The sequence below is a fragment of the Galeopterus variegatus genome, unplaced genomic scaffold (assembly GCF_000696425.1).
Source record: "Galeopterus variegatus unplaced genomic scaffold, G_variegatus-3.0.2 Scaffold3342, whole genome shotgun sequence".
In the NCBI taxonomy this organism is placed as follows: Eukaryota; Metazoa; Chordata; class Mammalia; order Dermoptera; family Cynocephalidae; genus Galeopterus; species Galeopterus variegatus.
In genome coordinates, this window is record NW_007729453.1 from 10,655 (window position 1) to 23,238 (window position 12,584).

Genomic DNA, 12,584 nt, shown 5'->3' on the forward strand with positions numbered 1-12,584 from the left:
AAAAAAAAGTAAGTTCATGTTTTTCACTCTTGAATCTTCCATTTGGAATTTATTTAGTGTGAAGTGCACAGTAAACTCTATTTTTTCCCCTGCCATACTCTGGCAGGTTTTCCAGCCTTAACAATAAAAAAGCCATTCCTTCCCCAGCCCGGCTGATTTTAGGCACTTCATTTTGTTTCCACTAGACCAGGGTACACTGAATATTCATGGCTAAGAGGTCATTCTCTCTGTTAGGTCTGCCCATTTCAGCTTGCTCCCACCTTGCTTAGCATGTCAGTTTGTTCCCAAAAGTATGGAAGCCAGCTAAACTTGTATTTTCATGCCATTTGCACACAGTAAGTCTGTTCGTTCATTTGCCTCTTTTTATGCTTCTTACATGAGTTTTGCAGTTTTCTTCTTCACACGGATCCTGAACATTTCTTAAGGTTATCCTTAAGTGTTTTCTGTTGCTGTTGTGAAGGGAATCTATTTGTTATTTGTTTTCAAACTGGTTATTGCTTGTATTTGAGAAAATGATGAATCCTGCTACCCCTGTCCGTTAAGTCCCTTCGTGTACCATTGCCCCCTGTACTCTTAACACCTGCTTACTTCATGCTGATGAGTTTCTTGAGAGCAGAGACTCCTCAGTGTTGTCAGCACATGGTAAATGCTCAATAAAGTTTTTTATGTTTATGATGGGTAATAATTCTCCCTCAGCCAGGATATGCATCATATGTATAGGGTAGAGCCATACATCCCAGTTTAGCTGGTTTGTTCACACTTGTTGCCCAGCTTAAGTATTAATAGCACCCTTTTAAAATTTGTCCAATTTTGGATGATAAATTATATGATCACCCTAATTATAAGGGAAGGGGACTATTCTAATGAGATAATCAATGGTAATTATAATGCACACAGATCAGTGAAGGGAATTCTTAGGGAGCAAAAACAGGTATGTTTAATTATGTAGAATTAGGCCTGTTACTGACCTAGTGGCAGAAATGAAATTGCTCTGTACATGATGATGATTACTCATTCTTTGTCAGTGGTTACAAATGCTTTTGTGATCCTTGATTTCCTCATCTGTAAAATAGGACTGCTATCTTCCCTGGTACCTACCTCAAATGCATTGTGAAATTTAATAAATTGTATCTCTCGAAAGGGGTATTATGAAACATTTCAGATGTATAAAAGTTAAAGTATCATAGCGTATAGTATTATAAGGAACACCCATGTACCCAGCATCACCCAGCTTAAGAAATAAAATACAAATGTAGTCGAAACCCTCTTCCCAACTGCATCCCCTCCTGCCCACCCCTGCATTCCCCAGAATTTATCCTGAATATCGTGTAGCACTTTATCATTGTCATGCATAGGTTTTCATACTCTTTATGCTCATGTATGTTGCATCATTTTGCAACTTTTAAACAGGTCTCATACCCTATGTACTCTCCTGAAACATTTTTTTGCTTGATTGTGCATGTTAATACATGCAATTGATACATTTTTACTGCTGCATAGGGTTCTATTGTATGAATTTATTTCCATTTATGTGTTTTTTTGGACAATAAGAATTTGTGAATATTTTGTTAATTATAACCACATCTCTTGCTGGACTGTTTTAAGTTCCGATGACTTTTGATTCTCTTGATTTAGCAATTTATCTTCAACAGTTATACATTTTGTTTCCCGCTTTACTGAAATGGTTAGAACTGGCAGAAGTTTTTTTTTTTTTTTTTTGGCACGTAATAACTTCGTATAGCATACATTATACGAAGTTATACGAATGTGGTTTGTAAACAAATTCTCCAAGATTAGAAAAAAAGAAAAAGAAAAAAAAAGAATAGAAAGAATCTCTTACTAAATTAGTGCTGGAAAACCATGTGGGGGTACATGGCCTAGTGTGGTCCCAGAAAGGATATTCTGCATCACAATGACCCATAGCCTCCCCACCTCCCCGAACCCCCAGCCCCACACATATCCGCAGAAGTGTTAATGGTGATAATTGGCCACCTTATACTTCATGTATGATGTTGGCTGTTGGTCTGAGACTATCTAATCAAGACTATCTTTACAAGTTATCAGGAATGGTTATTGAATGTTAGCAATTGCCTTGCATCTCTGACTGGAGTTTTCTCATTTGACATTGAGGCCATGAATATCACGCCAAACATGTATCCCAGAGGCAAGTCATACTTGATCATGTTATATTTTTGTTATGCCATTGAACTAGATTTGCATCCATTTCTTTCAGGATTATTTCATCTATACTCCCTGTTTCCACACCCAACCCCCAACCTCCAACCCATGCATGCATTTCAAATTTAAAGGATCTGCCAGAGCTTTATCCTACTTTATTTCAAAGAACCAGTTAGGTTTATTGATCAATTCTACTGTCCTCCTGCTTATGTAACATTCTTTCCATTTTAAAGCCCTGCTGGATCCCAGCCTTGTCTCAGGCCACCATCCCTTGCTCAAGCCACACCCTGTCAAGTGAACAGCAGTTAAGGCCCTTCCCTCAATATGAATGCCTTCACAGCTTTAGGATTCAACCCAAGTGCCAGTGACAATAGAAAGCCTTCCCCAGTCCTCCAGGCACTGAGACCCCTCTCTACATGTGGCACAGAACCGATCATCTCCTCCCTGATTAGAAACTCAACTACAGGACCAGCAAAGCAGGGCCAGGTAATGGAAGAGTGTGAATATTGAAAAGGAGGGGACAATGGCTAGTAGCTAGTTGCATCGAGACCAAGGAATGTTAGGACACACCCCTGCTTTCCCAGACCCACACTTTTGGCCAAGGTCAAGGGGAAAATCTATAAGAGATAGCAACTCAGAGGATGAGAAAAACCACACAAAGCAAGCACCACTTGGGGTGGTTTGTCTAACTAAATTTTTATTTTTTTCTTTGAAGGCAGGAACCAAAGTCCTCAGATCAGTTTTAAGTGCTGGATGGAGTAAAAACCATGAAAGACTACTAGGTGATCTGTGAACAGACCGGCAGACAGGCAGGCAGATGACAAGAGGGAGAGACAAAACAAAAAAAAACAAACAGGAAAAATGGTCTTCTGAAGAGTTAGCCAAATTATTTTATTAAAATGTATTAGAAATGAACTAAAACATTAATAAGTGAAAAGTTTTAAACTGAGACCCAGATTTGAGACTATATAAAGGCTCACCAAATAGTACTCTCAGTTGGGTCAAGTGAGCTCTCTCCAACATTTTGTACAATCCACTGCAGTTTGTTTCCCTTGAGCAAGGTGATGCTTTGTCCTTGGCTATAATTGCTAACACCATGACCATCCCCAAGTACAGATTCTATTCTAAAAAAGACTCCCCCCCCAGTTCCTGGTGGCTGCCAATCTCTCCTGATTGTGGGGAGACTGACTTTGAAGGAGGAAGTTTTACCAGTGGTGGAGGCAGGTGGGCGAGTGGGTAGGGCAGAGACGGTGATTTTCTGGAGAGTTCATTTGGATCTTTTCTCCAGATGTCTAGCATGTTGGTTTTTTCCCCTAAGTTTGAAAAAAACTCCATTGTGAAAAGTGAGTTATGAAGAGTGCTCTTTATTTGAAACCTCCACGACACAGACGCCAATCTTGTCTCGCATTGAATCATTAGCTGTGCACATCAACACATTCCAAGCACAAATTAAGAAATGCAAACAGAACAAAAAAATATATATATATATAATTTTTTCCCCTATCCAAAGGTTTCAAGTCTCAATGCAGCAAATCCTTCTGAACACAGAATCTGAAGAACACACTGTTCAAACAGTTGGGACAAACAAGTCCCTGAAAAGGCTACTGCCTTTTTAACACATGGGGTGGGGGCCATGGACGGCATGGAAAGGGGAGAGGAGGTAAGGAAACAGGAGGGGAAGAGAGAATGAGCAGAAGGGGAACAGGTATGTGCTGGGGAAGAGGGGGCAGCTGAAACACACACATGGTGAGTTGGTGTATATCATTTATTGGTTTTTGACATTTTCTTTCTCGTTCTTTTTAAATTTTCCCCCCTCCCCAGGTCCAACGATGGTAGAAAAACCCCACAGAGGTGGGCAGGGCCTTATTAGGCTAGCCCAAAGCCTTCAGAGCACTCCTGGATGGCCAACAGTAGCATGTGACGGAGCTTCTCAAAGCTCTCATAGGCAGGCAGGTCCAGCTGATTAAAACTAGGCAAAGAAGAAAGATCAGTTTCATGACAAGAGATGATAACCAAATTCCTGTGTTCCTATGGTGTCCCCTGACTCTTCCCTCCCCAAGGAAACCTTCTCCTTGCTTCTCACTGACTCCCAATCTTGGACTGGCCCAGTCTTCCCTCCTCCAATCTGGCTCCAATACTAGCAATCAGGCACTGAAAACATCAATCTGACCCTGTAACTCTTCCTTAAACACCATGGCCCGGCCTACAGGCTAAAGTGCAAGCTCTAAGGAGGTATTCAGGGTCACTGATAACCTGACCTCTACTGAGTTCTTAGCCTTCTGCTCTCTGCAAGTCCTCCTTGCTCTAGCCATGCTGAGCCCTGGAATATACTACGCTCTCCTGTGGTGGTGTGCACCTGCCAGAGTCTCCCCAGTTCCCACTATGGATCTAGCCCATTTTCTTGTCTCAATCATGACCTCTTCCATAGAACCACCAAACTGTGAGCTACCCAAGGTCCAGGACTGGGCCAGATTTGTGTTTTCAACCTTGGCAGGGGCCTCAAGTGTCAAGTACGTAAACTCAGTCAAACCCTTTCTCTTACCATGTGTGAGCTGAAGGCAGACGATCTGTGGACCTGTCATCTCGATGAATCTGAAACTTCTGTATGCCATTCATGCCTTCAAGGGCAGCAAAGCCTTGCAGGGGCACCTTGGAAGTACCCGTGACAAACTGGAGGAACTTGGCACGGTCAGCTTGGTCGAAAGAACGCAATGCTCTCCAGAACCACTGGATCTGCAGAAAGGGACATAGAAGCCAGCGTTAGGTAGAGAGCTCCTAGAAGGAAGGAGAGGGGGTGGAATCTGGGAAAATGGACTGGACTTGCAATCCTAGGCAAGTCCCTTCATTCGTAAGATGGGCAAAAACATCAACTGAAAATACGCTCCAGAAGAATGAAGTTAGGTACAGGTAAACTATCACCCACAACCCCCTTCTCAAACTACTGACATTTCTTTGGTATCTTACAGTAAGAGGACCAAACGGAGAGGGACACCAAAAGCAGCTCACCTGAATAGAGTTGGACTGGTACTTGTGGTATTCGGTATTAGATTTCAGATCATCAATGTCGATGGTGGGCAGTCCTGATATGAGTAACTCTAACTCCTGCTCAGTGAAGATGGAAATGAGGCGCTTTGGGATGATCTCATAGAAGCCTTCTAAGAAAGCTGCCAGTTGTTTGCGGATGGCTCCTGGAGAGAAAACCAAAAAGCCACATGGCTTCTGAACTCACACAACTGTTAGAGGTGAGAGAGACCCAACCTGGCTTCTGATGCTACGAGGATGCTGACTGGGCTACCTGCCTCACCTACCACTCTGTTTCTAAGCCCCTGTATGAGAGCGAATGAAGTTAGATATTTTTGGTCAGGTGTTCTTTTTGTGTAAGGAATCTGTGGCTGTGTCACAGGGGAAAAAAACCAGAAACTGCTTGAGAAATGAATGATGCCTGACTTCTTCCCATATTGAGCAACTTGAGGTCTAAAGGACATTTCCCCTACCTGTCATTCTCATCTGGCACACCAGGTGTACATACTCCTTCTTATTCTCCTCTGTTACCAAGATGTTGGCCCCATTGGGTTTGAGGTCACGAACTTCACAGACTCCAAACTCTTGGACCTAGAACACCCAAAACACCAACCATACATATCAGGCTTGGTCTAGGACTGGACTAACCTAGATATTTAGGAACACACTCTAAATTCCTTGCCACATCCTGGGCAGAGATATGAGGCAAGTCCAAATGAAACAGTCTTTTCTCATTACTCATTAGCTCACAACTCCCCCAACAGGGAAAGGCCGAGGGTAGAAATGAGGGAATTACTCCTTAGCCCTAAGACACATAAAAAAGGTAGAGAATAAGGTGGCTGTCAATGGAAAAAGAGCATGCTTAACATGTAACGTAATACAACATAAGAATAGAACCTTACAAGTTTTTGTTGTCTTTTACTTATCTCTATTTGTACAAATCTTCTATAATGAAATAACTTCAGGAATGAAGAATCATATACTGAAACATGTTTTTTATAAAGGGGAAACTAGGAAACAGCCTGGATTGTTTTACAAATTTAGGTTTTTCTGTTTGTGATGTCTCACCTCCCTACCCGCACCTCCCCCTACCGCCTGATGGGGAATGGGGCTTTAAGTCAAGATGCTTCCTTAGCACTCTGACAGATTATCCAGTGCCAGTTCTAAGTGATCCTGGAATGGGTGTCCAAGACTAGCTGGGATGTGCTGTGGTCAGTATTTCCTGACCTACCTCAGTGCTAAAGGTGAGGTCATAGCCTAGTGTGGAGACATCATTTTCCAGCAGATAAACCAGGCCCTGGTAGAAGTGGTAATCTTCACTCTCCATATCTGTATACCTAGAAAAACACAATTAGGGTCATGAGTTGGGGGGAGGGAGGCAGCACAGGGACGGGACACAAGAAAAGGACCTGACCCCCAGAGCTGAGGACAGTCCCAGGACTTTGCCACATCCTTACCTGACAGACTTGCCCAAGATGTGTTTGTAGAAGGACCGAGTAAAGTAGCACTCCAGGAGGCGGTTGTCATACACAGCTTTGGCCACAATGCGTCCAACAAACTTGAAGTAGCTGAGGTGGTTGGGGTTGCAGTGGGAAGATGGATTGATGGTGTAGGTGACTCGATCGCCCGGTGAGGTACGGAACAAGGCATACATAGGGTTAAACATCTCTCGAGAGATGATCATATACCACTCTCGCAGGAGTCCTCCAGCATCCTGCCCTTCTTCTCCTTCAAACACTATATACCTGCAAAAGAGAGCAGACATAGAAGAGAGCTGAGCAGAAAGCACAAATCCATTCATTTGGGCAGCTTTACTCTAGTGAGAAGCTGTGAAGCAGTCTTTGAGGGGTGCAGTGTCAGATGAAGAGGTGAATAGACTGCCAGGAGAGCCCAGAGGTGGGGTTGGGATCTAGGATAAGGAAAAGCATTATTGACCGGAGAGAGAGGTCCTGAAATATCAGTAAAGGTTCACCAATATTCCAGAAAACACCAACAGGAAAGGTATAAGAGTACTAGGTGAGGCTTCACTTAGGGGACGTGGGGAGAAAAGTAGCATTAGACAGAGTTAAGCCCAGAGTCCAACTTCTCTAAGGTATTTGGTAGTGGAGGAGCATGGCACAGTCTGTCTAAGACGACTCTCTGATTTCTTGTGTGATTACAAGAATGGTGAGCCCACACCATAAGAGGCAGGAGGAATCAAACTACCTACTCCAATAGGGTTCTCATCTTGTCAGCTCCTATGACACTTGGTATTGCAAACTGCCACTTGCCTCTAGGAGGCTTCAGAATCACCAGTGAGCAATTACCAATTTGGTGGGGGCCATTCATGCAATTGATGTCTCCTCCAACCCAGGGTACCAAATGCTCAGCAGGCTTTGTGTTCTTTGTGTAACAATGGTGAAAGCTTACTGTGAAGCCATTGGGTGTATCCTTGTAAACACCAGACTTTCCTGTATGTCTGGGAATTGTAGGGTAGCTCAGCCAGCAGATAAGGCCCAGAAGATAGGAGACAGCTCAGTGAGATTATCTAAGCCAGATTCCTATTGGGGAGGGCAGCACCTCCCTAAATTCCAGGCCAGAGTAAGCCATTGCTACCATGTAGGAAGGTGCACACCCCCCCCCCCCCGGCTTCAGAATCACCAGTGAGCAATTACCAATTTGGTGGGGGCCATTCATGCAATTGATGTCTCCTCCAACCCAGGGTACCAAATGCTCAGCAGGCTTTGTGTTCTTTGTGTAACAATGGTGAAAGCTTACTGTGAAGCCATTGGGTGTATCCTTGTAAACACCAGACTTTCCTGTATGTCTGGGAATTGTAGGGTAGCTCAGCCAGCAGATAAGGCCCAGAAGATAGGAGACAGCTCAGTGAGATTATCTAAGCCAGATTCCTATTGGGGAGGGCAGCACCTCCCTAAATTCCAGGCCAGAGTAAGCCATTGCTACCATGTAGGAAGGTGCACCCCCCCCCCCCCATCCTGTCTGTTCTCTGTTCCAGGCTCTTACAATCGATTCTTCATTTCTTCAGGGGATTTGCGATGCAGCTCACGATAGGAGTCTTCAAACACATGGTCACGGCGGACATGCACAGCCATGTCTTCTTTCCGGAGCCCCTCGTCCAAACGCTCCAGCTCTTGGCGGAAATATCTTGGGAAGGAGGAAGAGAAGGAAAGTAAGATTGGGGGTGGCAGAACAAATTTCTGTTTGCTTGATTAGGATGAAGACCCACAATGATGTTCCCTCCATCCTCCAAACACTTTGATCTCTGCTCACCACCTGCTTGGGAGATGCCCAGTAGTTGGAAGAAATAGATCATTTGTTACCAACTCTAAATTCCTCCCATCTGCACTGAATAAGGGCCCACAGAGATTGCAGCATGGAATTTCTGCAACAAGCAGGTAAGCATGTGTATGTGCACAGGAAGGAGGAGTAGGGATGATTATAGTGTGGAAGCCCCTCTGAGCCCTCTTGTGAGTGCACCATGGCCACCTGCACCTCCTGCACTACCCCAAAGGACAGAATGGGACTTGGGAAATCATGTGGCTCAAAAAACATGTGGCCCTGGAGCTGGCTGATTAGCTCGCCTGGGAGAGCATGATGCTGGTAACACCAAGGTGAAGGGTTCAGATCCCCTTACTGGCCAGCTGCCCCCCAAAAAAGAAAAGCAATAAAACAAAAAACCACGTGGCTTTCTTTTCGCCGATGAGGAATGGAGACAGGAAAGAGAAGGCCAGGTACACTGTATTTAGATACCTGTCAGTGGCACAGTTGAGTCTCTTCCCTCCCCACCACCACCATCCCAAAAGTGCTGCCACCAAGGTAAACTTCTGGCCCCAGGAGCAACTCTGGCTCCTTTCTGGGAAGGCAGATACCATCGGGAGAGTTCCTGACCCCCCAACATCCAGGGCACATACTTGCGCTTGACATCAAAGTCAAGGACCCGAATGTAGTCTACCAGGACAGCAAAAGGCCCATCAGCGAGGTGGGTGGTAGACTGCCGTAGAATCTGGTTTAACACAGTGCGGTGAGTCTCTGAGGGGAGAAATGACAGAAGAAATCAACACATCATGGGTCCCAGAACACCATAAGCAACTCTTTCTTCTTTTTTCTTCCTTGTTTCAGGGGCCTAAAAAAGGAATTAGCCAAAGCCAGGGGCTAGCCTTGAGGTATGAATATGAATCTGAGCATTTCTATCCCTGCCTGGATTCCCATGGCCTCAGAATAAAGTCCAAGCTCCTCAGAGTGGCCCATAAGGACTTCCAGAGCAGCCCCTACTACTGACCTCACTAGGCTCACTTATCACACCACCCCGTCTCTCTGCTGAATCAGATAAGGATAAAATGTATGAAACAACCCTGTATAAAATGAAACCTTCTGTATCTGGGTGCCTAAGAGTTCTCTGTACCTGCAAAGCGAAGGAACTTCTGCGTGTCAGGGGGCAGGCTTGAGGAGATATGCATAGATGAGGGCTCCCGGGAGAAGAATGGGTCAAGGGAGGAAGGAGTGGCTGGGGTTAAGGGGGCAGGGGAGAGTGGAGGCGGCTCGTCCTTGATGTGTGACAGCTGGCTCTCACGGGTGTCTCGGACAGGTGGCTTGCTCTCTCGCTCTGTGGCATGGACCAGAAAGAAGGCCTCAACGGCAGGCTGTAGCACTGGGGGTAGGAATGACAAGGAAGTGACATTTTACTTTACAAACTTCAACATATAGGTCTCTTCGCCTTCATAAACAAATTACAAAAATACAACAACGGAAGAAGAGACAATGAAAACTTGCAGGGATATATAATGGTAGAATAAAGTCACAGAGGAAGCCAGAGCTTCCATGAAGCCAAAAAAGAAGGGGGGGGGGGGGGCAGGCTACCAGTCATAGAGTCTCCTGGTCTGAAAAGTAAAAGATACCAGCTATTAAAAGCAAAGGCAAATCTTTTTTATGATACTAAGGTCAAAACAAAAACAATTCTCCTTTGAATTCTCATTATAGAGATACTGAGGGAAAGGACTAACCTGAAAGGAAGAAAATCAAGCTGGCAGAAAAGGCCCTTGAGCAGACCAGTGGGTTGGGACCTGGGCCCTGAGACCACAACTCACCTAGCACCGCATGCTGGTCATGGGATTCCTCCAGTTCCTTTAAACACTCCCCTAGCATGTCCCACAGCTCGTCCAGGCTCAGCTGCTCACTGAGCAGTGGTAACTCAGGTGGCCTCTCCTCCTTCTCCTTCTCCCCCTGTGGGGTTCCATCTGAGGCTACAGGGTACAGAAGAGAGTCAGAAAGCCTTCAAGGTTTCTCCTCCACTTAAGATTTTTCCCAGTCCAAATGCGCAGGCTACTAGACAGATCAAACAGATTGGTCTGCCGGTCACTGAGTAGTGCTCATTAAGCAACACCTGAAAGCAAGGTCTAGTCCTGCACTGAATGTCATTTAAATTTAAATTAAATAAAATTAATAAAATAACAAATTCGGTTCCTCAGTCACACTTGCCACATTTCAAGTGTTTAAAAGACACATGTGGCTAGTGACTACTGCAGAAAGTCCTACTAAACAGTGCTGGCCAAGTCACTGCCTTGTTCACGCCCAGAGAACCTGTGGATTACCTAAGGATAACGCAACAGTGGTGGAACTCTGGATGGTTGCCTTCCAGTTTACGAAGTGCATTTTAGGACATTATCCTCATTGAATTCTGACAGCTGCCCGTGGAAGCAGTCTGTCTTCTCTCTATTCCCCCCAACCCTCCCAACAAAAGATAGGGCGCCAGGACATAAAATTAGATCTTTCTGACTCTTAAGTCCAATGCCTTTTGAATTAGTCATCTTGTCCCGGAACAATTTAAACCCCCAAAAGCCATGGTGTGACAGGACTCCCATCGCTGATACTTTTCCTAATATCCATCAGGGGCTTATTCTTACCTCTGCTTAGCAGCCAAGCAGCAAGACCCAGCTTCATCTTCTGGGTGGGGAAGAAGCAACTCCTTCCTTACCAACCCTTCTCCCCTTCCTCTCCCTCTCTATACCTGCTCCCACCACACATCTGCCCTGCTTAGGCTTCTTCCTGACCTTTGCTTTTCATCCTCTCCCCAAATCCTGACTATTCTTCACGGCTCTGACTGCCCTAGGTCTGAATCCCAGCTCTGGCACTTTCAGATCACATGACCTTGGGTAAAAGATGAACAGAGAACACGGGAATAATATCTATCTCCCAAAGTTCTGATAACCTCCACTTAGATTTTTCTAAATGACTTAATATAGCATTTCAAAAATGGATATCCCACGAGAACACTATTCCACAGGAATACGTTAGTTAAAAGGGTGCCAGAAAGTATTCTATGTAAACAGATTTTGAGATGCTGCTAATAATAACATTCACTGTATGCCAGGCACTTCTTTTTAAGTGCTATACATGTATTAATTCGTTTAATCCTAACAACTACGAACATCCCCATTTTAAATGAGGAAAAAAAGCAAAGAGAGGTTTGCCTCAGGTCCCAGAGCTAGTAAATGGGGGAGCCAAGACTCAAAATACATGCTGTCTCCATGTGTAGTATCATAACACAGCTTCTTTACTACAGGAATTACAGTGTGCTTTGGTTGTCAAAAACCTGTTAACATTTACAGAAACCAGTTTTCACTGGAACAAATGGGAAAACACTGAGCTTGTGTATGTTGGAAGCACAGATCCAGCAGACATTCTACAAGACTGGCTCTCCCTTTTGCTGGGCTGCAAACAAGTAATAGTACTGACCAATGGACTGAGTATCTTGAGCACTGGGAGATGGCTGGTCCACATCCATGGGTGACTCCTCCCTCCGGACAGATGCCTCTGACTGGCTAGACTCCGACTGGATAAAAGGGAGACAAAGTAACATAAAAGGTGCAACTCTGCTTTCCTTAGGGACAGGGTAGGGGTTCTCACACATCAAACTTGGAAAAAAGCTTCCCATATCTGGTCAGGAAACTCTGTAGCTCTCCAGGACAAAAGAATGGCTTTTCCACTTCCTTTGCTGTCCTCTACCCTGAACTTGAAAGCTTTTCCAAAGAGCTCCCCAGATGCCTGCACTGTCTACACTCTACTCCAGAACTGAGCCCAGCCAGACAACAGCCTCGAGTACATTCAGGTCTTCTTCTGGGACAGGTATATTTTTTGTGTGTGTGAGTGTGTGTGTAAAACTCAGATGGGTAGAAGGTAGACTTGCTCTTTGTTTCTGTTTGCTTACAAAAAGGGAAATAACAGAGGAATTAGTGCAACCTATCATGGTATTATTTAAAAAGCCAACATGTCTTATCAGGTGATGGAAAGAGACTGGGCAGAAAAAATACTCCAGAATAACAGCTCTAACTATTTTCCCTTTCTACCCTCCTAGAGTCGCTGCCCCCAAATTCTAGGCTATTCCCAGC

At 44.7% G+C, this 12,584-nt stretch overlaps 1 protein-coding gene across 3 annotated transcripts in view; it reads right to left on the reverse strand.

The window, feature by feature from the left end:
- Positions 1-3,522: 3,522 nt before the first annotated feature.
- HUWE1 (HECT, UBA and WWE domain containing 1, E3 ubiquitin protein ligase) overlaps positions 3,523-12,584 on the reverse strand; it is a 150,321-nt gene continuing 141,259 nt past the window's right edge. For all 3 annotated transcript variants that reach the window (XM_008584709.1, XM_008584708.1, XM_008584707.1), the window contains 11 exons: positions 11,932-12,028; positions 10,284-10,439; positions 9,602-9,847; positions 9,111-9,228; positions 8,203-8,343; positions 6,657-6,944; positions 6,431-6,536; positions 5,673-5,790; positions 5,185-5,366; positions 4,721-4,911; positions 3,523-4,147 (listed from right to left, as the gene is read on the reverse strand). In XM_008584709.1, the coding sequence (XP_008582931.1) occupies positions 4,045-4,147; positions 4,721-4,911; positions 5,185-5,366; positions 5,673-5,790; positions 6,431-6,536; positions 6,657-6,944; positions 8,203-8,343; positions 9,111-9,228; positions 9,602-9,847; positions 10,284-10,439; positions 11,932-12,028 (1,746 nt within the window). In that variant the 3' untranslated portion in view covers positions 3,523-4,044. The remainder of the gene's footprint in view (positions 4,148-4,720; positions 4,912-5,184; positions 5,367-5,672; positions 5,791-6,430; positions 6,537-6,656; positions 6,945-8,202; positions 8,344-9,110; positions 9,229-9,601; positions 9,848-10,283; positions 10,440-11,931; positions 12,029-12,584) is intronic.